The sequence below is a fragment of the Microcaecilia unicolor genome, chromosome 3 (assembly GCF_901765095.1).
Source record: "Microcaecilia unicolor chromosome 3, aMicUni1.1, whole genome shotgun sequence".
Lineage (NCBI taxonomy): Eukaryota > Metazoa > Chordata > Amphibia > Gymnophiona > Siphonopidae > Microcaecilia > Microcaecilia unicolor.
The window spans coordinates 345,131,760-345,158,793 of NC_044033.1; the positions used below are offsets into that span (position 1 = coordinate 345,131,760).

Below are 27,034 nucleotides of genomic sequence, written 5' to 3' on the forward strand. Positions count from 1 at the left end.
CTGTGGCCCTCCTTTATTGACTTGGCAATCAAGAAATTTAACATTATATCAGCTACACAGGCTTTCTGAACTCCTGTTGCAGGCCATTTGGGCCGAAACATGGGCTGTGTCGGGTTCTTTGACGTTTTAATCAAGGAACTGGTTCATTGACCTTCCAATAAAAAGGAATGGTTGAAATACGGTTGTTTGCATACTTCATTGTGTGGTGTTTGTGTTTGTCCTCCACTGTCTAGTAGCCCTACCAATCATCCCCACATAGTATCAGCTGGTTTGAGTGGACAGGGGCAGAGCTTGGTTTGTTTGGCCATCCTAAGCAAAAAGATATTCTTCTATCCCTGTCCCTCTATTGTCAACTCCCAGTTTCTCACTTTTTACCTCACTGCACTATTCACTTAGAATAGACTTCATGAGCTGATGCATTTTACTACTACTACTACTACTTAACATTTCTAGAGCGCTACTAGGGTTACGCAGCGCTGTACAAATTAATAACTAAGGACGGTCCCTGCTCCGAAGAGCTTACAATCTCCCTCACTGGTCTTATTCAAATTTAGTCTGAAAACCTACTTTAACACCCCAGTACCCGTTTCTCCAGATCACCGCCTTGTTGGGTTTAGTATTTTCTTGATACATTTAATTCTCAGTGATTATATCCTGTCTTAACTGGATTGTAAGGTCTCCAGAGAAGACATATTTGTACTGCCCCACTCAATAGAAATGAGTAGCACTGAGAGAGCCCCATATGAAAAATGGAAAGGATTGTAAACTGCCCTGTTTCCTTGCTCCCACTGCATAGGCTTGACTCTCACCATGACCTTTCCATTCAGCTTCATTCTCTTTATGGTGTGCAGTGGAACCCTCTGAGCTTCTCTTTCTGCTGCAGGAATTTTTTGGTCAGCTGGATCAGAGAGTGCTTAATGCTTTCCTGAAAGCTTGTGATGAACTTACCGACATCCTCCCAGCCCAAGAGCAAGAGCATCTGCAGGAAACTGTCAGAAAACTTCACAGACAATGGAAGGTTAGTATTTACAAGAAACAGACTTCAGTTTGATATGTCTGTGCTAGCACATGTGGGAGGAGATTTTGTAAATGGCTCCCAAATTTGGGCACTGAAGAAATGCATTTGTGCTCTGAGTTGGGTGCCCTTTCTAGAATAGTGTATAGTGCCAGGATCTGCACCCAAAGGATTTACACCAACTGAAACCTGGTGTAAATCCTTGCATGTAAATTAGGCATGGACGCCCTAAATTCCATGATACTGTGTGCATCTTTAGTGGACGCCCCTTCAGGGCTGCCTAGAGGGGGCCAGGGGGGCAAGATTCCCTCCGGGCCTGGCCTCCAAGGGGGGCCCAGTGCCGGGGTCTGTCTCTCTCCATCTACTGATTGGACCCGGGTGATCATGTCCCAACAGGAACAGGAGAGAGAAAACTCCAGCACTGGACCTCCTCTTAGAGGCTAAGGAGGAGCAGACACAGGGCTTCGGGGCCTCTGGTTTGGCTGGCAGGGGTCCCCAAGCTTTCCAGCAGAAGCCTTCCTCCAGCGCTGTTCTCCGCCGCATTGCCAGCCCTGCGGTGGAGAACAGCACTGGAGGAAGGCTTCTGCTGGCAGGGCTTGGGGACCCCCCAGCCAAGGTATGTGGAGTTGCGGTGGGGGGCAGGGAAGTGAGGCAAAATGTGCCCCCCCCCCCACTTTGGGCTCCTCCCCCATTTTTGTGGTCTGTCTACATGGCGTTCTGGGGGTGCTGCAGCGGTGGCCCTGAGGGGGAGGGCGGCAGTAGCAGTCCTGGGGGGAGAGGCCAATAGGGGTGGCCCTACCCCGGGCCCGGCTCAGGCTCTCGGTGGCCCTGTGCCCTTGACTTACCCATGCCTCTCCCAGGGCCACACCCCTCTCAGTTACACAATTACTGATGAACACGCACATCTTTCAAGAATACCATGTAGCAAGATGCACGTGCAAATCCAAATTATTGCCAATTAATGCCAACAATCATTAGCGGCCAGTTATTGGCACTAATTGGCTCATTACTCAAATTGTATGCGTGCCTACATCGGTGTGTGCAATTCTTAGCGCCATATATAGAATCCTGGGGGTGTTGTGTTATCTCACGTATCTATCCAGTTCAATAGTAGTTCAAAGAAGATAATGGGGGCTGCCCTCTCCTATTTATAAAAATACTACAGCTGTTTCCAAGTCTCAAGGTGCAGAAGAGGTTACAGTCTCTGACATGCAATTTACCAAATGCACCATTCCCTCTAACCTGAGCAGGAGTCCACCATTTATAGTGCTGCTAGTAAAAGGTGCTGTTTCACTATTACATTTTCAATAATGAGGGACAGGCAAATTCTGCATGACTCTGTGGAACCTGTCTATCCTTCAGTGGTGTTTCTAGGTCGGCTGCCACCTGGGGTGGAACACCGCTGCGCCCCCCCCCCCTGCGAATCATGACCCCCCCCCCCCCCCCCAAGTGAATCATGACACCCCCCCCCACCCAAGCGCATCATTCTTCTTACCTCCTGGGGGTGCAAGGAGCAGTCAAGCGGCTGTCGGCTCCGCCGATTCCCTGCCCCAGAAACAGGAAGTAACGTCAGAGTGAGCAGGCAACTGGCGGAGCCGACCGCCGCACAGCTGTTCCCTGCACCCCCGTGCATATTAACTCATGGGGTATTCTTTTACAGTTCAGTCCACCCTACCTATTAGTAAATGAAATAACTGCCTCAGTAGGTCTTTAGATTTTTCCTTAATTTACTTCGATCAGTTTCTGATCTGAGTTCATTTGGAATTCGTTAATTGAGGGGCTGCAGAAGACGTCCTGCTTCCTGTTTTTGCTTGTGAAAGTGAATGAATAGACAGCAGTCCTTCCTGAGAAGACCTGAAGCAGATCTGCCAAGTCAAGGAGGTTTAATAGACAGGAGATGAAGTGACATTAGAATGCTGCAACCAATTAAGTCAATCTAAGTTTCCCTTTCCCAGCGCAGCTGTCATCCCCATTCACTCAAAACAAAGCAAGCAAACCTATGAGCTGCTGCATCCACCTTGTCGTTCTTTATTGTTGGTAGCATTTTAAATTAATCTCACTTATATTTTCAAACATGCCAGCTTGTGCAGCTTACGGATGTACACAGAGGAAGTATAATAACGGAATAACTTTTCATAGGTAGAGTAGTAATTTGTTATAAATCTTAATCAGTGGGTCAGTTGGAGGGGCTGATTACAGGGACACCCTAGCACATGTTATATTCGTGCAGAGATCTTTTCTCCCAGTAATGGCCCACTAAAACAGACATCCATTTTATGAGAATCAGGTGCTCAACATTCAGAGTTTCTATGTATTTATTTATTTAAGACATTCATATCTCACATTTAACATGTGTTAGGTTGAAACCAGGGAACATTGAAAGCTTGTTTTTTTTCCCCTGTGCCTAGATCAAAAGAGAAAGATGGTTTGTGGGAACTTGCTCCTTCTGTTTTGAGGAATGCAGTGATATATTATAAAAATACACTTAATATTGTTTATTACTATTATTTACTACTGGTTGATATACAGCAGAAGTTAACCAAGTCAACTTCATGCTTTGTAATATAATTTTAATAGCATTTTCTCAGTTATTACCCAAATACAAATAAAATTGTAATGTTAATTATATTGTCTGTCTCTTATAGTAGTTAGGATAACCTGGTCCTGGAGTTACCCAAGGCAGTCAGGTTTGTCAGGATATTGACAATGAATATTAATGAGAGAGATTTGCATACAGTGGAGGCAGTGCTTGTTATGAAATGCTTTGAGTCCCACTGATCTGTACATCTGTTGTGTTATTTTGGTGGGTGGAAACAGGTGGGCTTATAGGGAGGGAGGGGAAGGGTTCTTGGGGTATGTTCTCTGTAAACATTTTTATTGTGCTATGTTGGATGGTTTACTGTTTTTTCTTGTTCTGTATGAAGCTTATCAACCAACATCTTTTGCTTTTAATAAAGATGATTAAGACATAAAAAATAAGTTTTGGATGTTACTGAATTCTATTATTCTGTCTCACTGTATTTCCAGTTTTGGCACAATATAAGCCATCACAAGAACAAAATATAAGAAAACCAGTGGACTGCATTAGGGGCTTATAGTCCATTTAGTTATATTTCAACAAATGAGAGATTTGTGTGACAGAAAATATTTTTATTATTTTGACTTATAAACCACTTGTCCCTGAAACATGCTCAAACAACATAATAATCCATTTGTGTATCTAAAAGGTAAAGTTCTACAAAACAGATGGAGATGTGATTGCATGTGCCCCAATGAAAGGAGAGTTTAATTCAACTTCTATTTAATTTCAATATATTCCATCATCTTTATAACACCAGGCTTCCCAAGGCAGATTACAACAACATTTAAGATGAACCAGTGACAATCCTGGCGGATGGCCGATGCACCCCCCCCCCCCCAGCCGGGTGCAGCACGACCCCCCCCCCCCCCCCCCCCCCCGTGCATTCTTAGCTGCTGGGAGCAGCTGCGCAGCTCTTGGCTCCGCTGGCTTCCTGCTCCCTCTGCCCCGGAACAGGAAGTAACCTGTTCCGGGGGAGCAGGGAACCAGCGGAGCCACAGGCGTGCGGCTGCTCTCTGCACTCCTCCAGCGGCGTGCACCCAGGGCGGACCGCCCCCCACCGCCCCGCCCTTGGTACGCTGCTAAGGTGAACCCATCAGGAAACAGGGTATCCTCACTGAAATTTGGCCATCTGTATTGTATACAGTGTATTTATTTAGCTTTTAGTGTAGAAAAATTAGCACAATACAGAGTTTAAAATTGCTGTTTCTACCAGCTATAATAATTTTTTAAGCAGTTTTAGTGATATTTAATTGTTATTTCATGATATTTATATCTACATATGGGAAGCTTTCAAATAAATTAAGAAGCTGGCCAATAAATGTAAAAAAATAAAATAAAATAAAAACCTTTTGTCCTCCACCTTTTAAGGCACTGCCTATCCATTTGAAACAGGCAAGACTTGTTACAGATGGACCAACAATAAAAAACGACAATGTGAATGCAGCAGCTCATAGGTTTGCTTACTTTGTTGTGAGTGAACGGGGATAATGGCTGCGCTTGGAAGGGGAAATTTAGACTGTCCTAATTGGCTTTCTTGCTTACAGTTGACTAGATAGGCTCACTTCCACTCCTGTTTATTAAACCTCCATGTGCCAAGTTATCCAGTTCCAGGAGGGAGACTTTTGGCCAATGTTGGTTTTTAATGTATATCCCAAAGCAGAGTGATAATAGTAGTTTCTGATTCTATTCATTGAAATCAGTGCTTCAGATTTCATTATGCATCAGGATAGGTTGTCACAAATCCAGGACTGACCTAAAATCTCATTCCTGGAAAGGCCGTAGGGTTACCATATGGCTCCAGAAAAAGGAGGACACATTGATCCAGTCCAGGTTTTGCTTCCATTGAAAGCAATGGAAGTAAAACCCAGACTGGCTCAATCTGTCCTCCTTTTTTTGGAGCCATATGGAGGGGCATAATTGAACGAAAACGTCTATCTCCATGGGCGTTTATTTCCGAGAACGGGTCCGTGAAGGGGCGGACCGAACCGTATTTTCGAAAAAAAATAGACGTCCATGTTTTATTCGACAATTTGTGAGCTGGGCGTTTTTGTTTTTCAGTGATAATGGAAAATGTAAGCGCCCAGCTCAAAAACGAATAAATCCAAGGCATTTGTTCGTGGGAGGGGCCAGGATTCGTAGTGCACTGGTCCCCCTCACATGCCAGGACACCAACCGGGCACCCTAGGGGGCACTTTTACAAAAACAAAACAAAAGGTAAAAGAGCTCCCAGGTGCATAGCACCCTTCCCTTGAGTGTTGAGCCCCCCAAATCCCCCTCAAAACCCACTGCCCAAAAGTCTACACCATTATTATAGCCCTAAGGGGTGAAGAGGGGCACCTACATGTGGGTACAGTGGGTTTGGGGGGTTGGACGACTAATGAGCATTAAGCAGCACAATTGTAACAGGTGGGGGGGGATGGGCCTGGGTCCACCTGCCTGAAGTCCACTGCACCCCCTAACAACTGCTCCATGGACCTGCATACTGCTGCCAGGGAGGTGGGTATGACATTTGAGGGTGAAAATAAACAGTTGTGAAACGGCATATTTTGTGGTGGGAGGGGGTTAGTGACCACTGGGGGAGTCAGGGGAGGTCATCCCCGATTCCCTCTGGGGGTAATCTGGTCATTTAGGGCACTTTTGGGGGCCTTATTCGTGAAAAAACAGGGTCCAGGAAAAGTACCCTAAATTCTAGCTACAAACGCATACTTTTTTTCCATTATAGGCGAAAGGCGCCCATCTCTCCTTGGCCGATAACCACGCCCCAGTTCCACCTTCGCCACGCCTCCGACACGCCCCCGTCAACTTTGTACGCTTCCGCGATGGAGTGCAGTTGAAAACGTCCAAAATCGCTTTTCCATTATACTGATTTATTCGTTTTTGTGAGATAAACGTCTATCTCCCGATTTGGGTCAAAATCTAGGCGTTTTTCTCTTTCAATTATAAGGTGGATGATAACCCTCAGAAAAGCTAACTTGGCAGCTCTGCTTAAGCAACTTGTATCTACGTAAGGCTGATCTTTGTCATGCAGATAGCCGAGAGCTAATGCCCCATTAATATTTTTGCATTAGTATTTGAAATTAAACTGATATCTTTGTGCAAAAGGCATTTACCTCGAGTAAATTATATTGCAGTGATAGTGTTGATCGAATTGGTGGAGGAGTAGCATTGTATGTTAAGGAGAGCCTTGAATCGAATAGACTAAAAATTCTACAGGACACAAAACACATCTTGGAATCCCTATGGATTGAAATTCCATGTGTAAAGGGGGAAAGGATAGTGAAAGGAGTTTACTACCGTCCACCTGGCCATGATGAACAGACAGATGTAGAAATGTTATCAGAAATTAGGGAGGCTAACAAGCTGGAGAATATGATAATAAAGGGTGATTTCAATTACCCCGATATTGACTGGATAAATGTAACATCAGTTTATGCTAGAGAAGTGAAATTCCTTTATGGAATCAAGGACTGCTTTATGGAGCAACTGGTACAGGAGCCAACAAGAGGAGGAACAATTCTAGACCTAGTCCTTAGTGAAGCGAATGATCTGGTGCAGGAGATAATGGTGCTGGGGCCTGTTGGTAACAGTGATCAGATTTGATATAAGCTCTGGAGTAAGTACACACAGGAAATCCAATATGTTAGCATTTAACTTTCAAAAGGAGACTATGATAAAATGAGAAGAACAGTGAAAAAAAAAAAACTTAGAGGAGCAGCTTTGAAGGTTAAAAATTTACATCAGGCATGGATGCTGCTCACAAATGCCATCCTGGAAGCCCAGGCCAAATATATTCCGTGTATTAAAAAAGGAGGAAGGAAGACCAAACGACAGCCGGCATGGCTAAAAAATGAGGTGAAGGATCTATTAGAACTAAAAGAGAATCCTTCAGAACATGGAAGAAGGATCCAACTGAAAATAATAGCAGGGCTGCTGAGAGGGGGGCAGGGGGGACAAATTTCCCTGGGCCCGGGCCTCCAAGGGGGGCCCGGCACTGCAGTCCCCGGTCTCACCCGCCCTCGGATCCGTTCACCATCCGCCACCGGGCCGGGTCCCCTGCACTGATATCATCACAGCGCCTCACCTGTCACCTCCGTGACTGAAAGCGCAGCAGCGGCAGATCGGATTCACCTCCCTTCGGGCCTTCCCTCCCTGTGTCCCGCCCTCGTCTGATGTAACTTCCGCGAGGGTGGGACACAGGGAGGGAAGGCCCGAAGGGAGGCAAATCCGATCTGCCACTGCTGCACTTTCAGTCATGGAGGTGACAAGTGAGGCGCTGTAATGATTTCAATGCGGGGAGCCCGGTGGCGGACGGAGGGGGCGGGTGGGGACTGCGGTGCAGTGGCCTTGGAAAGGCGGCGGCAGTGACGACGACCTCGGGGGTGGGGGCGGGGCCCCGGGGGTGGCCTTGCCCCGGACCCGGCCCAGTCTCTCGGTGGCCCTGAATAATAGGAAACTGCATAAGGAATGACAAGTCAAATGCAAAGTGCTGATAAGGAAGGCAAAGAGAGACTTTGAAAAGAAGATTGTGTTGGAGGCAAAAATGCATAGTAAAACAACTTTATTAGGTATTTTAAAAGCAAGAAGCCTGCAAAAGAATCAGTTGGACCACTAGATGACAGATGGGTAAAAGGGGCACTCAGGTAAGACAAGGCCATAGTGGAGAGATTAAATGAATTCTTTGCTTCGGTCTTCACAGACCGAAGATGTGGGAGAGATGCCGGTGCCAGAAATGGTATTCAATGCTGACGAATCAGAGAAACTGAATCAATCTCTGGGGCCCTGATTTGACTGGCAGAGGTCCCCAACCCCACCAGCTGAAGTGTTTGTCCCGCGCTGGACTCGCCACATTACCTACCCTGCTTTTCTCAGTCACGCAAATACCACAGTGAAAATTCAAAAACAGAGGGTGACAAATAATTATCCGTTTTACAACTGGGTAACTAGGCAGCTGAGAGTCTATGTGTATATATAATCATAGGAATTGGTATAATGAAGACTAGTTAAATAATATGTGCTTTTTTTCCTTCTTGTATTCATTTATAATACAGGATATCCAGGGTGAAGCCCCATATCATTTACTCCATCTGAAGACAGAAGTGGAGAAAAACAGATTTCTGGCTACAGTAGAGGAGTGTAAAGCAGAACTGGCTCGTGAAAATAAGCTGCTGTCCAGTGAAGGCAGTGAAAAGATCATTAAAGAGCACAGAGTAAGTGAGGGCATTGACTGCCACTGGGTGGATACCTGTTGAAACGCATTCAAATATTCAGCTAAAGGAGGCAAGAAGCACTGCAGTGCAACAAAAGAGTCATGATGCCCTGGATGTGTCTGGATCATTTCGTACCCTACTGAGAATTGTGGTCAAATTTGTTTTGTAGAAGAGGCTAATAGGCTGATATTCAGAAAATGTCGAGAGCATGTCTGTTTAGGGACCTAAGAAGCCCTTCCCCTAAAGGGTGCTAAGCACTTAACAAGCAGTTAAACATATGGAAACAGGGCTACTGTGCAACCGTGTTATGTACCACACATTAAACTGTGCGTTATAGTACTACTACTACTACTTAACATTTCTAGAGCGCTACTAGGGTTATGCAGCGCTGTACAAATTAACAAAGAAGGACGGTCCCTGCTCAAAGGAGCTTATAATCTAAAGGACGAAATGTCATGATTTTGGAGGAATTTCTTTTTCAGGGACATGGCATGGACAGAGAATAAATGTGCTGTGTGCAAAGGGGAAGAAACGATCTCCCCACCAAATATACAAACAGCACCAAAGAGTGGAGATAACCAAAAGAAACAGGACCAAACGATGTGTAAATCTACGTCCTTTATTGAAATCGATGTTATTTCAATAAAGGACTCAAATTTACACATCGTGTTGCCCTGTTGTTTTGGTTATCTCCGCTCTTTGGTGCTGTCAGAGAATAGATGTGGAAGGTGTTTGGTAGTTAACGCGTTGCACATACCACATGGTAACTACCTTGCACCGAGATGACATGAGATCACTTACCGTCTCCTAAGGAGGTTCTATAGCCTCTGTATAAGTCTCTAGAGAGACCTCATTTAGAGTACTGAGTACAGGATGGAGACAACAGCTTCAAAGAGATATAACGAGGATGGAGTCGGTCCAGAAGGTGGCCACTATAATGATCAGTGGTCTTTATCATAAAATGTATGGGGACAGACTTAAAGATCTCAATATTTATACTTTGGAAGAAAGGCAAAAGAGAGGAGATATGATAGAGACATTTAAATGCACAAGAGGCGAGTCTCTTTCAACTGAAAGAAATCTCAGAAATGAGGGGACATAGGATGAAAGTGAAAGGGAACAGACGCAGGAGTAACCTGAGGAGATACTTCTTCATGGAAAGGCTGGTGAATGTGTAGAACGGGCTCCCAGTGGAGGTGGTGGAAATGAAGACTGACTCTGAGTTCAAGAGAGCTTGGGTCAAGTACATAGGACCTATAAAGGACAGGAAAGGATAATAGATAGCATGGATGGGCAGACTGGATAGGCCACATGGTCTTGATCTACCTATATTTTTTTTATATTTCTTCTATATTTCTAAATAGAAGGCAGTAAGGGCTTCCACGTTTACCGGGAGCAGGCACTGCATGCTAATCCAAATGTTAAAACATGGCCTGCAATAAAAAGTAGTGGGAACACCCCTTCTTGATGCAGCATTAGCTTTGGGCATTCTGCATATTAAAATCATGTGTTATAGCATGTTAAACCCAAAACATAGGGGTCCTTTTACTAATCTACGGTAAAAAGGGGCCTTAGTGTGCCCTCATGAGTGTTTTCCCCATGCGCTAAGGCCATTTTAACCACAGCAGTAAAATGGCCGATTTTCCAATTTTTATATTAATAGTCATGTGCTAATATTGGTATTAGTGTGCGACCACAAAAAAATGAGTGTCTGTGCACTTACCGATACCTATTTTATAGGCTGTAAGGGTTTTCACGCTAATCCTGCACAAACCAGTTAGTTTATGATAATGTAGCTGCTCTAACTGAGTAGCACAGAAATGCCCACTGTCTGCCCTGAAACACTCCCCGCCAACAAAAATTAAAATATAATTTTTAGTGCATAGTTAGCATGTGCTAATTTAGAACTTACCGCAGGACCCATGAGTGCATCCCGTGGTAAGTCATTTTAAGCCGTGGTAAGTGCACACTAGCACTTACCACAGCTTAGTAAAAGGGCCCCCTAATATCCTTTAGTAGAAGAGCCTCTAAGTTAGATACCTCATTTAGGCACCTGTTTTCAGTTGACCTTGAACACCTATATGTTGAGCTGAATATAGCACCTAAATTGAAATTTAGGGGCCAAAACTGAGATTCCAAAATTTGGGACTGCTATTGCTTCTCCCAATTTACATGCTTGAAAAGCAGTCAGGGGAATTTGTTTAGGAGCTAAAGTTGAGCCTAAATTCATTCCCCCTATCTGTCCCCATTCCTGTCCTAAATGCAATAGAGGGGAATAATCGAACGGTGCCGGCGAAATACATGGCTGGCGATGTATTTTGGCGGTGCCGCAAACAGCTGGCCAGACCCATATTTTCGAAAAAAGATGGCCGGCCATCTTTTGTTTCGATAATACGGTTCTGGCCAGCCAAATGCCTTGGATTTGGCCGGGGTTTGAGATGGGCGGCTTTGTTTTTTAGCGATAATGGAAAGTTATGTTGGCCATCTCAAACCCCGGCCAAATCCAAGGCATTTGGCCATGGGAGGAGCCAGCATTTTTAGTGCACTGGCCCCCCTGACATGCCAGGACACCAACCGGGCTCCCTAGAGGTCACTGCGGTGGACTTCAGAAAAGCTCCCACGTGAATAGCTCCCTTACTTTGGGAGCTGAGCCCCCCAACCCCCCCCCCCCCAAAAAAAAAAAACAACTCACTACCCACAAATGTACTGCACCCACTAAAACTGCTCCAGGGACCTGCATACAGCCTCTAGGACTTATTGCTGCTGTATAACTTTGGCACACCAGTTGACACCTGAAGACTAATCTCTTTGAAAAAGTCCTTTATTTGAATAAGCACGTTTACTCACAGTTAACTGCAGATCAGAGGTTGTGCCCCACTGGCAAAGAGTCCCCTGGTACTAAGATTAGCAGTAGGTCAGAGCTGGCACAATGGTGTACAATGTCCTCTTTCAGCACCATTCAAGGTAAGACCTACGTTCTCTAACGTGGGTAACACAGGAAAGGGAACTAAAACTGGCTTACAAAAATGGCCACTACCGCATGGACTACAACAGGAAACAAAACAGGGCACACTTACCCAGTAAGCAGGGAGAAAAGCAGAGCCTACCAACTACCAATACCTATACCCACCCCAATGCATTGCTGATGTGACTCTGCAGTGCAAATAACAGAAAACGTGTCACACTCACCCCAGAGCCACATCACAAGCAGGAAAAGGCTGTTGGAGGACAGAACACATTCTGCTGTCATGGAGGTGGGTACGGCATTTGAGGCTGGCATACAGGCTGGAAAAAAAGTGTTTAAAGTGGGGTTTTTTTGGTGGGAGGGGGTTAGTGATCACTGGGGGAGTACAGGGAGGTCATCTCCGCTTCCTTCCGGTGGTCATGTGGTCAGTTTTGGCACCTTTTTGAAGCTTGGCCGTGAAAATAAAAGGACCAAGTAAACCCGGCGAAATACTGCTTAATGCCGTATTTTTTTTCCATTATCGGCAAAAGCCGGCTATCTGGTAGCCACGCCCATACCCGCCCATGTCCTGCCTTTGCTTCGCCGCCGACACGCCCCTTTGAACTTTCGCCGGCGAGGTGACGGGAAAGTGGCGATGCTGTCAAAAAAAGCAGCTTTCGATTATACCGATTTCACCACTTTTCCCAGATCGCCGGCCATCTCCCGATTTGTGTCGGGAAATGGCCGGCGATCACTTTCGATTATGAGCTGGATAGTCTCCTAAATTAAGGCCATAAAGTGAAGAAGAATTTTTATTTGGCCAGGTATACAGTGGGGGAAATAAGTATTTGATCCCTTGCTGATTTTGTAAGTTTGCCCACTGACAAAGACATGAGCAGCCCATAATTGAAGGGTAGGTTATTGGTAACAGTGAGAGATAGCACATCACAAATTAAATCCGGAAAATCACATTGTGGAAAGTATATGAATTTATTTGCATTCTGCAGAGGGAAATAAGTATTTGATCCCCCACCAACCAGTAAGAGATCTGGCCCCTACAGACCAGGTAGATGCTCCAAATCAACTCGTTACCTGCATGACAGACAGCTGTCGGCAATGGTCACCTGTATGAAAGACACCTGTCCACAGACTCAGTGAATCAGTCAGACTCTAACCTCTACAAAATGGCCAAGAGCAAGGAGCTGTCTAAGGATGTCAGGGACAAGATCATACACCTGCACAAGGCTGGAATGGGCTACAAAACCATCAGTAAGACGCTGGGCGAGAAGGAGACAACTGTTGGTGCCATAGTAAGAAAATGGAAGAAGTACAAAATGACTGTCAATCGACAAAGATCTGGGGCTCCACGCAAAATCTCACCTCGTGGGGTATCCTTGATCATGAGGAAGGTTAGAAATCAGCCTACAACTACAAGGGGGGAACTTGTCAATGATCTCAAGGCAGCTGGGACCACTGTCACCACGAAAACCATTGGTAACACATTACGACATAACGGATTGCAATCCTGCAGTGCCCGCAAGGTCCCCCTGCTCCGGAAGGCACATGTGACGGCCCGTCTGAAGTTTGCCAGTGAACACCTGGATGATGCCGAGAGTGATTGGGAGAAGGTGCTGTGGTCAGATGAGACAAAAATTGAGCTCTTTGGCATGAACTCAACTCGCCGTGTTTGGAGGAAGAGAAATGCTGCCTATGACCCAAAGAACACCGTCCCCACTGTCAAGCATGGAGGTGGAAATGTTATGTTTTGGGGGTGTTTCTCTGCTAAGGGCACAGGACTACTTCACCGCATCAATGGGAGAATGGATGGGGCCATGTACCGTACAATTCTGAGTGACAACCTCCTTCCCTCCGCCAGGGCCTTAAAAATGGGTCGTGGCTGGGTCTTCCAGCACGACAATGACCCAAAACATACAGCCAAGGCAACAAAGGAGTGGCTCAGGAAGAAGCACATTAGGGTCATGGAGTGGCCTAGCCAGTCACCAGACCTTAATCCCATTGAAAACTTATGGAGGGAGCTGAAGCTGCGAGTTGCCAAGCGACAGCCCAGAACTCTTAATGATTTAGAGATGATCTGCAAAGAGGAGTGGACCAAAATTCCTCCTGACATGTGTGCAAACCTCATCATCAACTACAGAAGACGTCTGACCGCTGTGCTTGCCAACAAGGGTTTTGCCACCAAGTATTAGGTCTTGTTTGCCAGAGGGATCAAATACTTATTTCCCTCTGCAGAATGCAAATAAATTCATATACTTTCCACAATGTGATTTTCCGGATTTAATTTGTGATGTGCTATCTCTCACTGTTACCAATAACCTACCCTTCAATTATGGGCTGCTCATGTCTTTGTCAGTGGGCAAACTTACAAAATCAGCAAGGGATCAAATACTTATTTCCCCCACTGTAGGTGCTTAACTCTTAAGGTTAGGGGCCCTGATCTTTTGAATATCAGCCTGTTGGTGCATTTAGGGTCCTTTTACAAAGCCATGATTGAAAAAAAAACGGTCTGCAGTAGTGTAAGCAAATCTTTTTGGTGCACGCTGGGCCACTTTTTCCTCAGCTGGGACAAAAGGCCATTTTTTAATGGGCCAGGAAATGGGTGTGCAGAAAAATTAAAACTAACGTGCCTATTTATGGCTTGAATCCTTACCGCCAACCATTGACCTAGCAGTAAGGGCTCACGTGCTACCCACATGGTAACCATGCAGTGCGCGCCAACATGGCTAAACTGCCTATTAACAGTGGGAACGCCCCCATGGTAGAAAATAGAAAAATATTTTCTACCATGGGATTCAGCATGTCAAACTTGGAATTACCTCTGTGCACACACGCTACCCCGGCGGAAGTGCTGATTTGGTGCGCACTACCCGCGCATTAGTCCTCCTGCAGCTTTGTAAAATGGCCCTTTAGTAGTTTTATAATGGATTTTTTTTGCACGTAACAGTCTTTTATGCATGTAAATACCTTTTATAACGTCACTTCAAGGTTTACATGAGTAGAAGTACAAGCTTTGAGAAGACTTCTACTTTTATGCGACTCAGGTGTAGGCTTGTTCAGGGGAGGATTTTGAGTGGAGTGCAGATGGATTTATGATTTACACTCCTTGTTTATAAAATATGAACATAAGCACATACTTTAGGTTCAGGCATGTACCTCTGCTTCTAAGCAGATATATGTAACGTATCGATGCCTTCAATCTAGGTGCAATTTCTGCCACTTTACTCCTAAGGGGATAATTCTATAAGGAGGTCACCAACAGTTAGGCACCAAGAACCTATTTAAATGACCAGATTACTGGCATATAAGCAAATATGTGTGCACAAATATATGTGAATGCCAATATGGTTTATGGTTTATTGAAACTTACTATTCCACCTAAACTAAATCGCATATCTAAGCAGTTTACAGTCTAAAAACAAAATTCCACAGGAGGAAAGGAACTACAATAACCAATAGGAAAGAACATCACACAAATAGGTGCCTGGTTATCCACTTCAGCTACATAACCTATTATAAAATGAGTATTTTGAAGAAAAGAAACACTTGTATGGACTTGGATGGTAAGATTCTAGATTACCATATTTTATGTGAAATTCTAACTCACAGTGATGCGACGTACTTTGTCCTTTATCTGAAGTCCAGTTTCTAGTGCCAATTTAAAAAAGAATTTAGAAAAGACCAGCTAATTTAATGAATATGTCTGTTTTTTCTTTATCCTCACATTTCTAAATCTGTGTGTGTGTGTGTCCTCGTAGTGTTTCTTCAGCGAGAAAGGATCCGTTCAGCTGTGTGAGAAAAGACTCCAGCTCATTGAAGAACTGTGCCTGAAGCTTCCAGAGAGGGATCCAGCTAGGTCAACCCTGCACAGCTGTAAAAAAATCTTCAAAGAACTTAAAGATCAAGTTGATAGCACTTATTCTAATTTGGTAGATCACCAGGACAAATGGAAAGAGTATCTTAACAGGTAAATGTTTGTGAACATCAGTTGTGGAGAGGACAAAGACTTTGCTAGAGCTTATTTCAAGAGTTTTGCCTCGGACACCCTTCTGAAAATGGTGCCCCATTTGCTTTTCATGAATACAGTGTTGGAAGACCAGTACAGTTTTGTATATAACAATAGGAAGATCCTTGTCAGCCCTCCAGACTGATCCAGATGCTAACGCTTGGGTTATGCATGCCTACCAGCAGATGGAGACTGAGAACACTAGAACTGAGTTCTGTGCAGTTGCCACTATTATTCTGTCTTCAGCAAATGGTAGACATGCAGCCTGTGCAATCTGTGTCAGCGTCTGGTATGTCCTTGGGGGTTTTCTTTAGGAATTTTTTCTAGCAGCCTTTTCTTCTTAGGCTTTAGAAATTTCTTTGCTTTACTTTTTTTTTTTAAAGGCTGTTCTCTCTCATTAGCCTGCAAGCTTTAGGTGCTTTTCCATGGGGGCCACATTAAAACCCCAGGGGTGGCCGGGTCCAATGAATTTGTTCAATTCATTTCACATATTAATAAAAGTTTTCTATTGCATGCAAGTTGACATAACACACGTAGTATCCCCTTACAAGTGTCCCTGGGTCCAGGTCGAATTGGCAGGAGTTCCCCTCAGGCAGGCCCTATCAGTCCTTGAGTGTTCAGTGTCTGGCAAGTAATTTCCCTCTCTTTTCCTTAGAAAAACACACACTCAAAAAATAAGTGTGACTGTGGACAAGGCAGGCTGGCAGTATTTATAAGTTGTACTAATTTACATAATTACAAATTTAACTCAAGATCTAGAGTGTAACATTACAGGAGACTGCTTAAAGTCTTATTTACAACGAATCAAAGACTAGTCACATATGACCCCTTTTACTAAGCCGCGTAAGGCTCTACGCATGTCCAACGTGCGCCAAAATGGACTTACCGCCCGACTATGGTTCTTGCTGTAATTTCATTTTGGCGCGCATCTGCTACGCACATTTGAAAAATATTTTTTTATTTTCTGGCACGCATAGCGGACGCGCGCCAAGTGGCATCTGACATGCGGAGGTCATTACCGCCCAAATTCTTTACCACTAGGTCTATGGCTGGTGGTAAGGTCTGAGACCCAAAATGGATGTGCGGCAATTTGGATTTTGCCGCATGTCCATTTTCAGCAAAAATGTTTTTAAAAGGCATTATTGGTAGGTGCACTGAAAAATCATTCTGCGCGCGCGCCCAAAACCCATGCCTACACTACCGCAGGCCACTTTTTACCGCACCTTAGAAAATGGACCCCATAATGTGTTACATCAAGAAACATATAAATTTATACTTAGATTATACATAGCACTGACTAGAGCATACAAAGCTGGTTTGAGTTCACACTCCAAATGCCCCAGATGTGGTCTAGAACAGGCAACACTTAGGCATATGTTCTGGAAATGTACACTGATTTATGACTTTTGACAAAAATTACTACAAGTGATATTGAAGCTGTTGGAATGTACAAGTTACCATGGATGTCTAAATTTTATTCTTTTAGTGGAATGATCGTAGATGGATTTAAGAGAGTTCTACATTATGCAATGTTATTTGAAGTTAAAACTAATCTGTTAACCTGGTTGCAGTTCTACTTTATCCAGGTGGCATATTTATTTAATCAGCCATATGCATTTAGAGCAACAGGGAGTATCTGACCTTCAAAGCCCTGGAGGCAAAATTTTTCAGGCAACTTGGGAACCATTGTGATTAACATTACCATCCCATGCAAGAAGTTGTATTTTGAAAATTTAATGTATGTTGAAAAGGCAGATCCACCTAAAATAGACACACCTATCCCAATGCGAGTATGGGGTAGGGGGAGAATGGGGGTTGCAGATATAAAATATTGGTATGTGTTAAGAATTTGGTATTATATCATCACAGAAAATGTTGGTTTTCTGTATAAGTATATTTTATTGGTTCTAATAAACGGATCTAAAAATAATTACAAGCTCATAAAGGGAACTGGCACATTAAGTTTGCCAATCTTTGTATCAAAGATGACCCTTGGTGATGTTGATGGTATATCAGTAATGCTTAGCTAATCATACAGTGTGCTACTACCATTTTCTTTCCAGATTTTCTGAATTACTTGCCTGGATATCTTCGAAGGAGCTTCAGATGAAACAGATTAAAAATAATGCCAAGGATACTACCAAGTACAGACAATTTAAAATGACAACAAAGGTTAGATCTTACATATATGGCACAAACAGTCCAGTGAAATCAAAGAAGCTGTCACAGCTTTCATTGCTCATTTGACTGGCACTATCTGCAAATCAACCAGCATGTAGTTCTTTGTCCAGGTTGCACATATACACAATGAGGCAGAATATCCCCTCAAAAATCAGTCTATGGTGCCCATCTTGAATTGGACTGCCTTAAAATTGTTCTTGTCATGCACATCCCTCAAAGACGAAGAGTCTGTGCTGTAATTCAATTGGCATGTTGCACTGATAAATCAAGAATATACCAGTCGATATTCATACTGCGGCAGTGAATGACTTGCAAGCTGCTTCTGGCTGCAAGCTGAACTAACCTGAGATAGTCAATGCCTGAGCATGTACGGCTCCTAGAATTTAATATCCAGGTATGACTGCCGAACAGGAAGTTAACTGGGCACCAGCTGATATTCAGACTGGTGCCTGGTAAACTCGTCACATAATATTAGGACAGCTGTTTTGCTGTTCTAAATATATGTGAATACGTAGCCAGTTAGCAGACTGAAAGTTGCCACTAACCGGCTAAGTTTCTGCTGTGCCCCCAACTTTGTCTCTGGATTGGCCACAAACTAGCCAGCTTCAGCTTAGGTGGTTAGAGGGGATATTCAGAGGAGCAATCCAGTTATGTCTCATTGGATATCCTCAGATAGCCTTGCACAAGTGATTTAAAAAGCCAGGAGCCTCTCTTGGCCATTTAGATTGCTTTGAATTTTGACCCCATTGTAGCCTAGAGGTAGTTGATAGATAAGGACCATTCCCAGTAGTCCCTTCCTATGCCACTCTAACTTTGGTCTTCATTCTTGCTTTCCCTTGCCACTCACCTTCTGCACTAAAGGGGTTCTTTCAGCTGTCAGCTATGGCAGGCTGACCATTTCGCTAGTGTTATCTGGCAGTATAGCCAAGATACTCTATCACTTATGCTTCATGATAAGGACCTATTACTCCTCATCAGTTATAATTACAGTAAGAGTGCACCAAAGCTTTACTGCTGATCCATATTTCTTCACTTTTCATCTGTCCCTTTGAGTTTAACAAAGCTATATAATCACTTCACATTCAGCTTTGCTTTTTGTACCTAACCCAAGACCCAGACTTCCCACACTTCTTTATTCTACACCTAAGCCATCTGACAGATCTCCATATTTGATCAGGTTAGAGAATATGATGATCTTCTGTGTTGTAAATGCTTTTTAAATAGTTTTAATAGTTGTTATCTCTATAAATCTGGAGCAGGACATCAGGCAAGATATGGGCCATCAAGAAGGCAACCTCAGCTGGCTGAAATCCAGGCTTGCCAATTTAACTGAGATTTCATCTGAGAAAGACGTGAGGAAGCAAGGTGATAAGCTGTCTAAGGTCTCCAGTGACTTCAAAGGACTATTGACTTTGCTTACAGAGGTACAGTATGATTTCTTTTAAAGTTAGATGTACTGTATAACGTTCATCAGCACATAGCAACTAACAATTTTAATTCAGAGGAAGGAGCATATTCAGAGATACACAGAGGGGCTATGAAGCTGCATCCTGTGGTTCCTGATTTGCATTGAGAGAAATCAGTATACATCCTTTCAGAAAGTTGGGTTTTAAGCATAGAATTGATGGAATGTATCCCTTCCTTCTCGTTGTCATTGATGGTACTGTAATGTATTGATTTCATCATCATGATTTTCTTCCTGCTACTCTACAGCTTTATTTTCAGTATTCCTGCTTTCTGTAGCGCTCTAGAGGCCCCTTTTACTAAGCCGGGTAGGCACCTACTCGCACCGAACGCAAGCCAAATTGGAGTTACCGCCCTGTTAACAAATGGCCCTTGCAGTAATTTCAATTTTGGCGCGCATCCACTACGTGCGTCTTAAAGATATTTTTTATTTTTGGGCATAATGGACACGTGCCAAGTGGCATCTGATGTACGTAGGTCATTACCACCCAGATTCTTTACCGCTAGGTCTATGGCTGGCAATAAAGTCTCAGACCCAAAATGGGCATGTGGCAATTTTGATTTTGCCGCACGTCCATTTTCGGCAAAAAATAAAATAAAAAAAGGCCTTTTTTTAAAGGCGTGCTGAAAAATGGATCGATGCACACCCAAAACCCACGCCTACACTACCGCAAGCCATTTTTCAGCGCGCCTTTGTAAAAGGACCCCTAGGAGTATCATTTTATAACAGGATGCCTGGTTTAAGATGATTAAACTCTATTTTATAAAGACACATTGAGGCTTATGTGTCTTTCTAGAATACTAACATAAGCAGCAGAAATTGGGCCTACTTTGTAGGCATGAACACTAACCCCTGCTCTTGAGTGGATGTAAATATCCGCACCTGCATTGTGCAAGTTGGCACATAGATTAGCATATTGTATCATCTGTGCGCATACTTGCAAAGTCACCCGTGCTCTGCCTCTATATACATCTACCAGCAAAATACATACGCAAGTTGGTTTATAAAAAGAGGCATTTGTATGTGTAAATCAGCATTTTACTTATGAAAATAGTATATACAATTACCATCCAAATGTAATTGAGTGGGATAAGTTTCCAAAGTGATCAGATTTCAGATGGATTACAAACTAAACGCTAATAACCTGATGGATGCAATTGTTTGTTGAGTCCTTCTCTGTTCAAATGCCACTTTAAAAATAACTCTTTTGAGAATTTTGAAATAGAAGTAATAAATGTGACCATCTCTAGAAAAAAATTACAAAAGTCACCAGAAGCAAAAATTCAGGTTTTCTTGAATTCTGTTACAGCAAACAATTTATAATACTACAGTCTAAACCCATCCTTTTATGTGAAAAAATGTAAAAGTTACAGAAGTTCAAACATGATTTTCATAAACTCATGATATAAATCGGCCAGTCTTAACGTTTCGGAATTGCTACTTTAGTCACCTTTTCCCAGAGATGATCACATTTTTTTATTCATAAAAAAATAATGCAATGAAATGCGATGTCCTTTTAAAATTAAATGGTTCATGGTCGGTTAAGTTGTGAAAATATCTTTGGAAAATGACATCAGTTTCCCTGAAGTGCATGTATAGCACAGACATGCAGCAGGCACACCGTGTGCTTATAAATGAAATATGCAATACATGTAGCACTCATGTTTCTATCTAGGCAAAACTCCCATTCTGTGGGCCCTCTGTTTCCAACCCTTATGGTTACATTGACTCACATTGGTCTGACTACAGAGGGTTTGCACCAGTTCTAATTGATTCAGCACAACCTGATTATATAACCACCCCCTCCCCTGATATTCAAAACCATTTAACTGACCAGGAATGGCACAAGGCCGGTTAGATGGTACATAGCCAGCTATCCAGCGATATTCAACAGGAGATAGCTGGCAATCTCCCACTGAATACTGCCAGTTAGCGGCTAGTGACCAGTTATCCACTAATTTTTAGAATGGGTTTGGTGGCCATCTTTGGCCATATGTATAGCTGGTATATCGTTGGCTGGTTTGAACTTAACTGGTCAGTGCTGAATATCAACTTGGCCGGTTAAGTTCAAACCAGCCAAAAATGAACCAGATATTCAATGCCAGTTACTGGAAATAGTCCGGCATTGAATATCTAGCATTAGCGCTGATTGCGGGAGTTAGCTGGACTAACCCCCACAATGTGAATATTGGCCCCACTGTTTCTGCAAAAACTTCACTAGCTACCAGTAAAATATAGAGCTAAATTTAGAACTCGGATCATCAAGGCCCTTAAAGGAAATGAGCCAGAGTACTTGAACAGGATCTCCTTGTGCACACCTCCAAGGTCGCTAAGGACCTCCCATGGAGTATTCCTAACCACATCCTTTCCAAAGAAAAATCATGCAATCTGACACCTGCCAATGAGCAAAGTAGCCCCCACACCCTGGAACACACTTCCAGAGAGGGTTTGCTCAGTGCGAGATTGTCTGTACTTCAGAAAGCAGGTGAAAGCTTGGATCTTCCCCCAAGCCTTTAACGGAAGAATGAACTAACTAGTTAGTAACACACATAGGGGGAGATTCTATATATGGTGCCTTGAAAATCCACAGAGAAATCATTTTCACCTAAGCGTATTATATAAGATTTAAGCACAGTATATAGAATACACTTATCCCAGTGCATCCATTTACACCATTGAAAATGTGGTGTAAATCCCAGCACATAGATTTATGAGGACTGGGCCATATTCTATAACAATGTGTGTAAATTTGGGAACACCCATGAAATGCCCATTTTCCTGCCTATAACCATTCCCCTTTTTGGTGTGTGCATTAGAATTTAGGCACAGTGAGTTACAGCATACGCTTAGCAATTTATGCACGTGAATTCTAATTATTGCCAATTACTGCTTATTAATGCTTGTTAAGTGCTGTTAACAGCGTTGATTGGCTTGTTAAGCCAATTAAGTTATGCGCATTGTTATGGAATACGCTTAGATTTAGACGCAGAACTCTAGGTGCAATATATAGAATCATGCAGACAAAGACTAAAACCAGCTGCACATACTGCAGCAGAACTTGCTTACCAACTCAAACTCTAGCTGAGGTCATTTCCATGCACCTTTTCTGACTACACATGTAATTTCCTTAAGTTAGTGACCAGTATTTCTAACTCTTGTTATTCTATCTGATCTGTCAATATGTTCCACCTCTGCTTACACCCTGTGCTGTCTATTAAGATGTTTTATTGTGTATAAGAACTAACTTTGCTAAGATGGTGGAATTTCTCAGGAAAGAGTTAGTTGGATGGGAACAGCTGAAGGAAGTAGAACAGCAGTGGGCAAAACTGAAAGGAAATATTTTAAAGGCGACAAACATTTATGTTAAAAAATTACATAAAAGTAAGAGGAAAAGAAGGCTGCTCTGTTTCTCGAACGCAGTAGCTGAAAAGGTAAGGGAAAGAAGGTTAGCCTTTAAACTTTACAAGAACTCTCAGAAAGAGGAGGACAGATTAAAAATATCTGGGAAAGCTGAGAGAAGCTGGAAAAGCTGTCAGGAATGTAAAGAGGCAAATGGAAGAAAAGATAGCTGATATGGTAAAATTGGGAGACAAGACATTTTTCAGATATATAAATGATAGCAAGAAGTGCCATAATAGCATTGTGAGGAGCAAAGCTGAGGGGGAGGAATATGTAGAAGCTGATAAGAATGAAGCTGAACTGCTTAACAATTATTTCTGTTCTGTGTTCTTGGATGAAAGGCCAGGGGTAGGACAACAGAAAACAAATGCTAATGGGGATGGATGGATGGTATACTGGGACCGAGTCTCAGAAGACTGTGTTCATGAGGAGCTAGCTAGACAAAGCGATGGGGCCTGATGGGGTACATCTGAGGTTGCTCAAGGAACTCGGAGAGGTACTGACAGCTCCGCTTTCTGACATATTCAATGCTTCCTTAGAGTCTGGAGTAGTCCCAGAGGACTGAAGAAGGGCGGATGTGGTCACTCTGCACAAGAATGGAAGTAAGGAGGAGGTTGGAAATTGCAGACCTGTCAGTCTGACCTCGGTTGTGACCAAACTAACGAAAACGCTTCTAAAGTGGAGAATTGTGAGGTTTCTCGAATTGAATGGACTACAGGACCCGAGGCAGCATGGTTTCACTAGAGACAGGTCATGTCAGACAAACCTGATTGATTTCTTTGATTGGGTGAGCAAACAGTTGTACTTGGGACGAGTGCTAGATGTGGTGTACTTGGATTTTAGCAAAGCCTTTGGCACAGTTCTGCACAGGCGACTGATAAATTAACTGAGTGCCCTCAATATAGGGTCTGACTGGGTTAAAAATTGGTTAAATGGAAGGAGACCAAAGGTAATGGTAAATGGAGCTTGCTCTGAGGAAAAGGATGTTATCAGTGATGTACCGCAGGGGTCGGTCCTTGGGCCAGCTCTTTTTAACATCTTTGTGAGTGATATTGCGGAAGGTGTGACTGGTAAGGTTTGTCTCTTTGTGGATGATACCAAACTCTGTAATATGGTGAACACCATGGAGGGTGTGGCAGGGGCGTAGCTACTGGTGGGCCTGGGTGGGCCTAGGCCCACCCAATCTCGGCTCAGGCCCATCCAGACAGCCGGCAGCTGTCCAGTCCTCATCCCCCCGAGTCCTGATACGGAAGCTGTAGGCAGGTCCGTCATTGTAGCGGTTGCGCTACAGCTGCAGCCTGCACATCATAGTTCAGTGCCTTCCTCACTCCCCATCCGGTTCTGTGCTCAACTTCCTGTTTCCGGCAAGGCGGGATGCCACAGAGAGAGAGAAGCTGTCATAGGGGATGGGGCACCGGAGAAGGAAAGCTGTGGAATTGTTGGTGGGCGACCTCAGGTATGAGTTTGACGTCGGGGAGGGGAGAGAGATGCTGGGTCGCCTACAAGGAGGTGAAAGACAGAGGGAGAGAGGTGGCGAAACCGGTTGTCCCGAATGCGTGTGAGGCGTTGGGGGGGGGGGGGGGTTGCTCGGCGAGTGAGAGTGTGAAGGCAGCCGAATGCCAGTGACTTGGTGGCCAAAACTCCTTCCCTCTCCTCGGCTCTCTGCTCTTTCCTGCTGCCCTTGTGAAGGTGGCTGCAGTTCCTGGGTGGTGGTGATGGGGTGGCTGGCTGGGAGATCCTGGGTGGTGGGGTGGGAGATGGCCTGTTCCCCCCCCCCCCCCCCAGGTGGTTGCAGTTCCTGGGTGGTGGTGGTGGAGTGGCTGGCTGGGAGATCCTGGGTGGTGGGGTGGGAGATGGCCTGTCCCCCCCCCCCCCCCCCCAGTTGGCTGCAGTTATGTTTGTGCAGCAGTTATGTTTGTGCAGCGCTGCGTATGCTTTGTAGCGCTATATAAATGCTAAATAGTAGTAGTAGTAGTAGTGCTTTGCCTTGCTCTTTGTTCCCCGCCCCCAGTGCGTGTGCATCACAGCGCCGAAGTTGAGCTGAACGGGAAATGTTCTGTGCCGGCTGAGGCTGCCATCAGTGTCGCTGTCGCCCCCACCCAGGCCTAGGAAACACATGTAGTTTTAACTTTTGCCCAAACCATGCCTAGAGCATGCTTCTTCAAATCTGTTCAGGAAGGGCTGATGGCAGTCTATGGGGATGGATGGGAGGGGGGGAGGGAAAGCTGATGCTGGGCTATGGTTGGGGGGGGGGGTAGGGAAGGGAAAAGCTGATGACGGACTATAGGGATGGATAGGAGGGGGTTTAGGGAAGGGCTGATGTCAGGTTACAGGACAATTTCTAAATTTTGGTCCTTTATTCTGTAATTGATGAGGGTTGGTTTGTGTTCTTCATTTGACTGAGTATGCTGGTTTGTGTGGGGATCTATGAGTGACTTGTCTGACTTTTCCAATGGAATGCTTAGTGCTATTGTGTATATTCACTGCTGCCTTTGTAAAGGTATTGTTATTGGAATTGGTGTTAAAGTTTGCAAAGTTTGAAGTATATATTGCTGTAATTATATTGCAGAATCCTGTCATGTGTGTTGAGATGTTTGCCATTATAGTAGACTTAATATTTATTTTTCCATTAAGTATGTATATGGTTTATATTGATGCAGGGCAGCTGTTGGGCAGATTACTTAGAAATTCATCATCAAGTTCATTCTAAGGCATTATTTTGTAGTGTCCCAAGAAACACTACTCATACCAATATACACAGTGCCCACCCATATTAGCCCTGGGCCCACCCAAAATGTCAGGTCTGGCTATGCCACTGGGGTGTGGATGGCATGAGGAAGGATCTGGAGAAGCTTGAAGAATGGTCCGACGACTGGCAAATAAGATTTAATGCTAAGAAATGCAGGGTCATGTACTTGGGTTACAAGAATCCAGGGGAGTGGTGCTAAGTCTCTGTTGAGGCCCCACTTAGAGTACTGTGTACAATTCTGGAAACTGCACCTACAGAAGGATATAAACAGGATGGAGTCGGTCCAGAGGACGGCTACAAAATTGGTAAGTGGTCTCAGTCATAAAACATATAGGGACAGGCTTAGGAACCTTAACATGTATGCACTGGAAGAGAGGCGAGAGAGAAGGGATATGATAGAGACATTTAAATACCTCAGTGGCGTTAATGTACAGGAGGAGAGCCTTTTTCAAATGAAGGAAAACTCAGGTATGAGGGAGCATACGATGAAAAAAGAGGAAATAGGCTTAGAAGGAATCTAAGAAATTACTCTTCACGGCAAGGGCAGTGGATGTGTGGAATGGCCTCCCAGTGGGGGTCATGGAAATGAGAACTGTGTCAGAATTTAAGAAAGAGTGGGCAGGCATATGGGATCCCTTAGGAAAGGAAGAGTTAGTGGTTGCTGAGGATAGGCAGACTGGATGGGCCACTTGGGTATCTACTGTCATTTTCTTCTATGTTTCTATTGTAAGTAGCATACTGTGCTATATTGTATATTGTTATTTGAATATTTTTACTGCTGTAATTGTCAATATGTGGCTCCAGAGGCATAGTTAGGTGGGTCACCAGGGGAGCGGCTGCTCCCCCAAACGGACTTCCGATGGCAACGGTGCCTATTTTTGACGTTATCTGTCATATATAAAATATGCACCTGTGCTGTCGGCAGTCCACTCTCAGGTCGTTCGTCCCCCGCGCCCTCAACCTGTCTACGCTTCTGTATGGCTCATCCTTGCTGTACATCATCTTGGGGGAATTTATTCAGAAAGGCAGTAAGTAAAATCTAATGTGTATTTCTAGAAATATCTGCTACCATGCACTTTAGGAAAGGGAATGAGTTGTTTGTATCTAGAAAAATATTGATTTTGCACAGTTTTCTCTTTCCCTGTGCCTCATAAAAAAACAGAATAATATCTTTTTTTTGGTGCTTGCTCTGTACTTTAGCTGGTTTTAATATCAACACCTCAGTGCTTTTATTTGCTTTGAATTGCAGACTGAGAAGCTGTTAGACACCACTGAGGATTGTGTCCAGTACAAGGAGGAAGCCAAGCATGCTGTGGAGAACTTGATTAGCAGCTCCAAAGAAGTTGAAGCTGAGGCTGATAAGATCCTGAATACAGAGAGCTTATTAGAGGCACAGCAGTCACTGCTGTACCACCAGGTAGAAGTGTTTGAACAGGCTCTTTCATTTGTGCCTGCTGTATGCATGGGGTGAA

The 27,034-nt window shown here is 44.0% G+C and overlaps 1 protein-coding gene across 1 annotated transcript in view; it reads left to right on the top strand.

The window, feature by feature from the left end:
• Positions 1–27,034, top strand: part of SYNE1 (spectrin repeat containing nuclear envelope protein 1) — a 982,166-nt gene that overhangs the window by 259,507 nt on the left and 695,625 nt on the right. Inside the window, 6 exon segments of the mRNA XM_030198470.1 lie at positions 884–1,018; positions 8,645–8,803; positions 15,521–15,729; positions 17,832–17,940; positions 19,209–19,373; positions 26,812–26,979. Of these exon segments, the coding sequence (XP_030054330.1) occupies positions 884–1,018; positions 8,645–8,803; positions 15,521–15,729; positions 17,832–17,940; positions 19,209–19,373; positions 26,812–26,979 (945 nt within the window).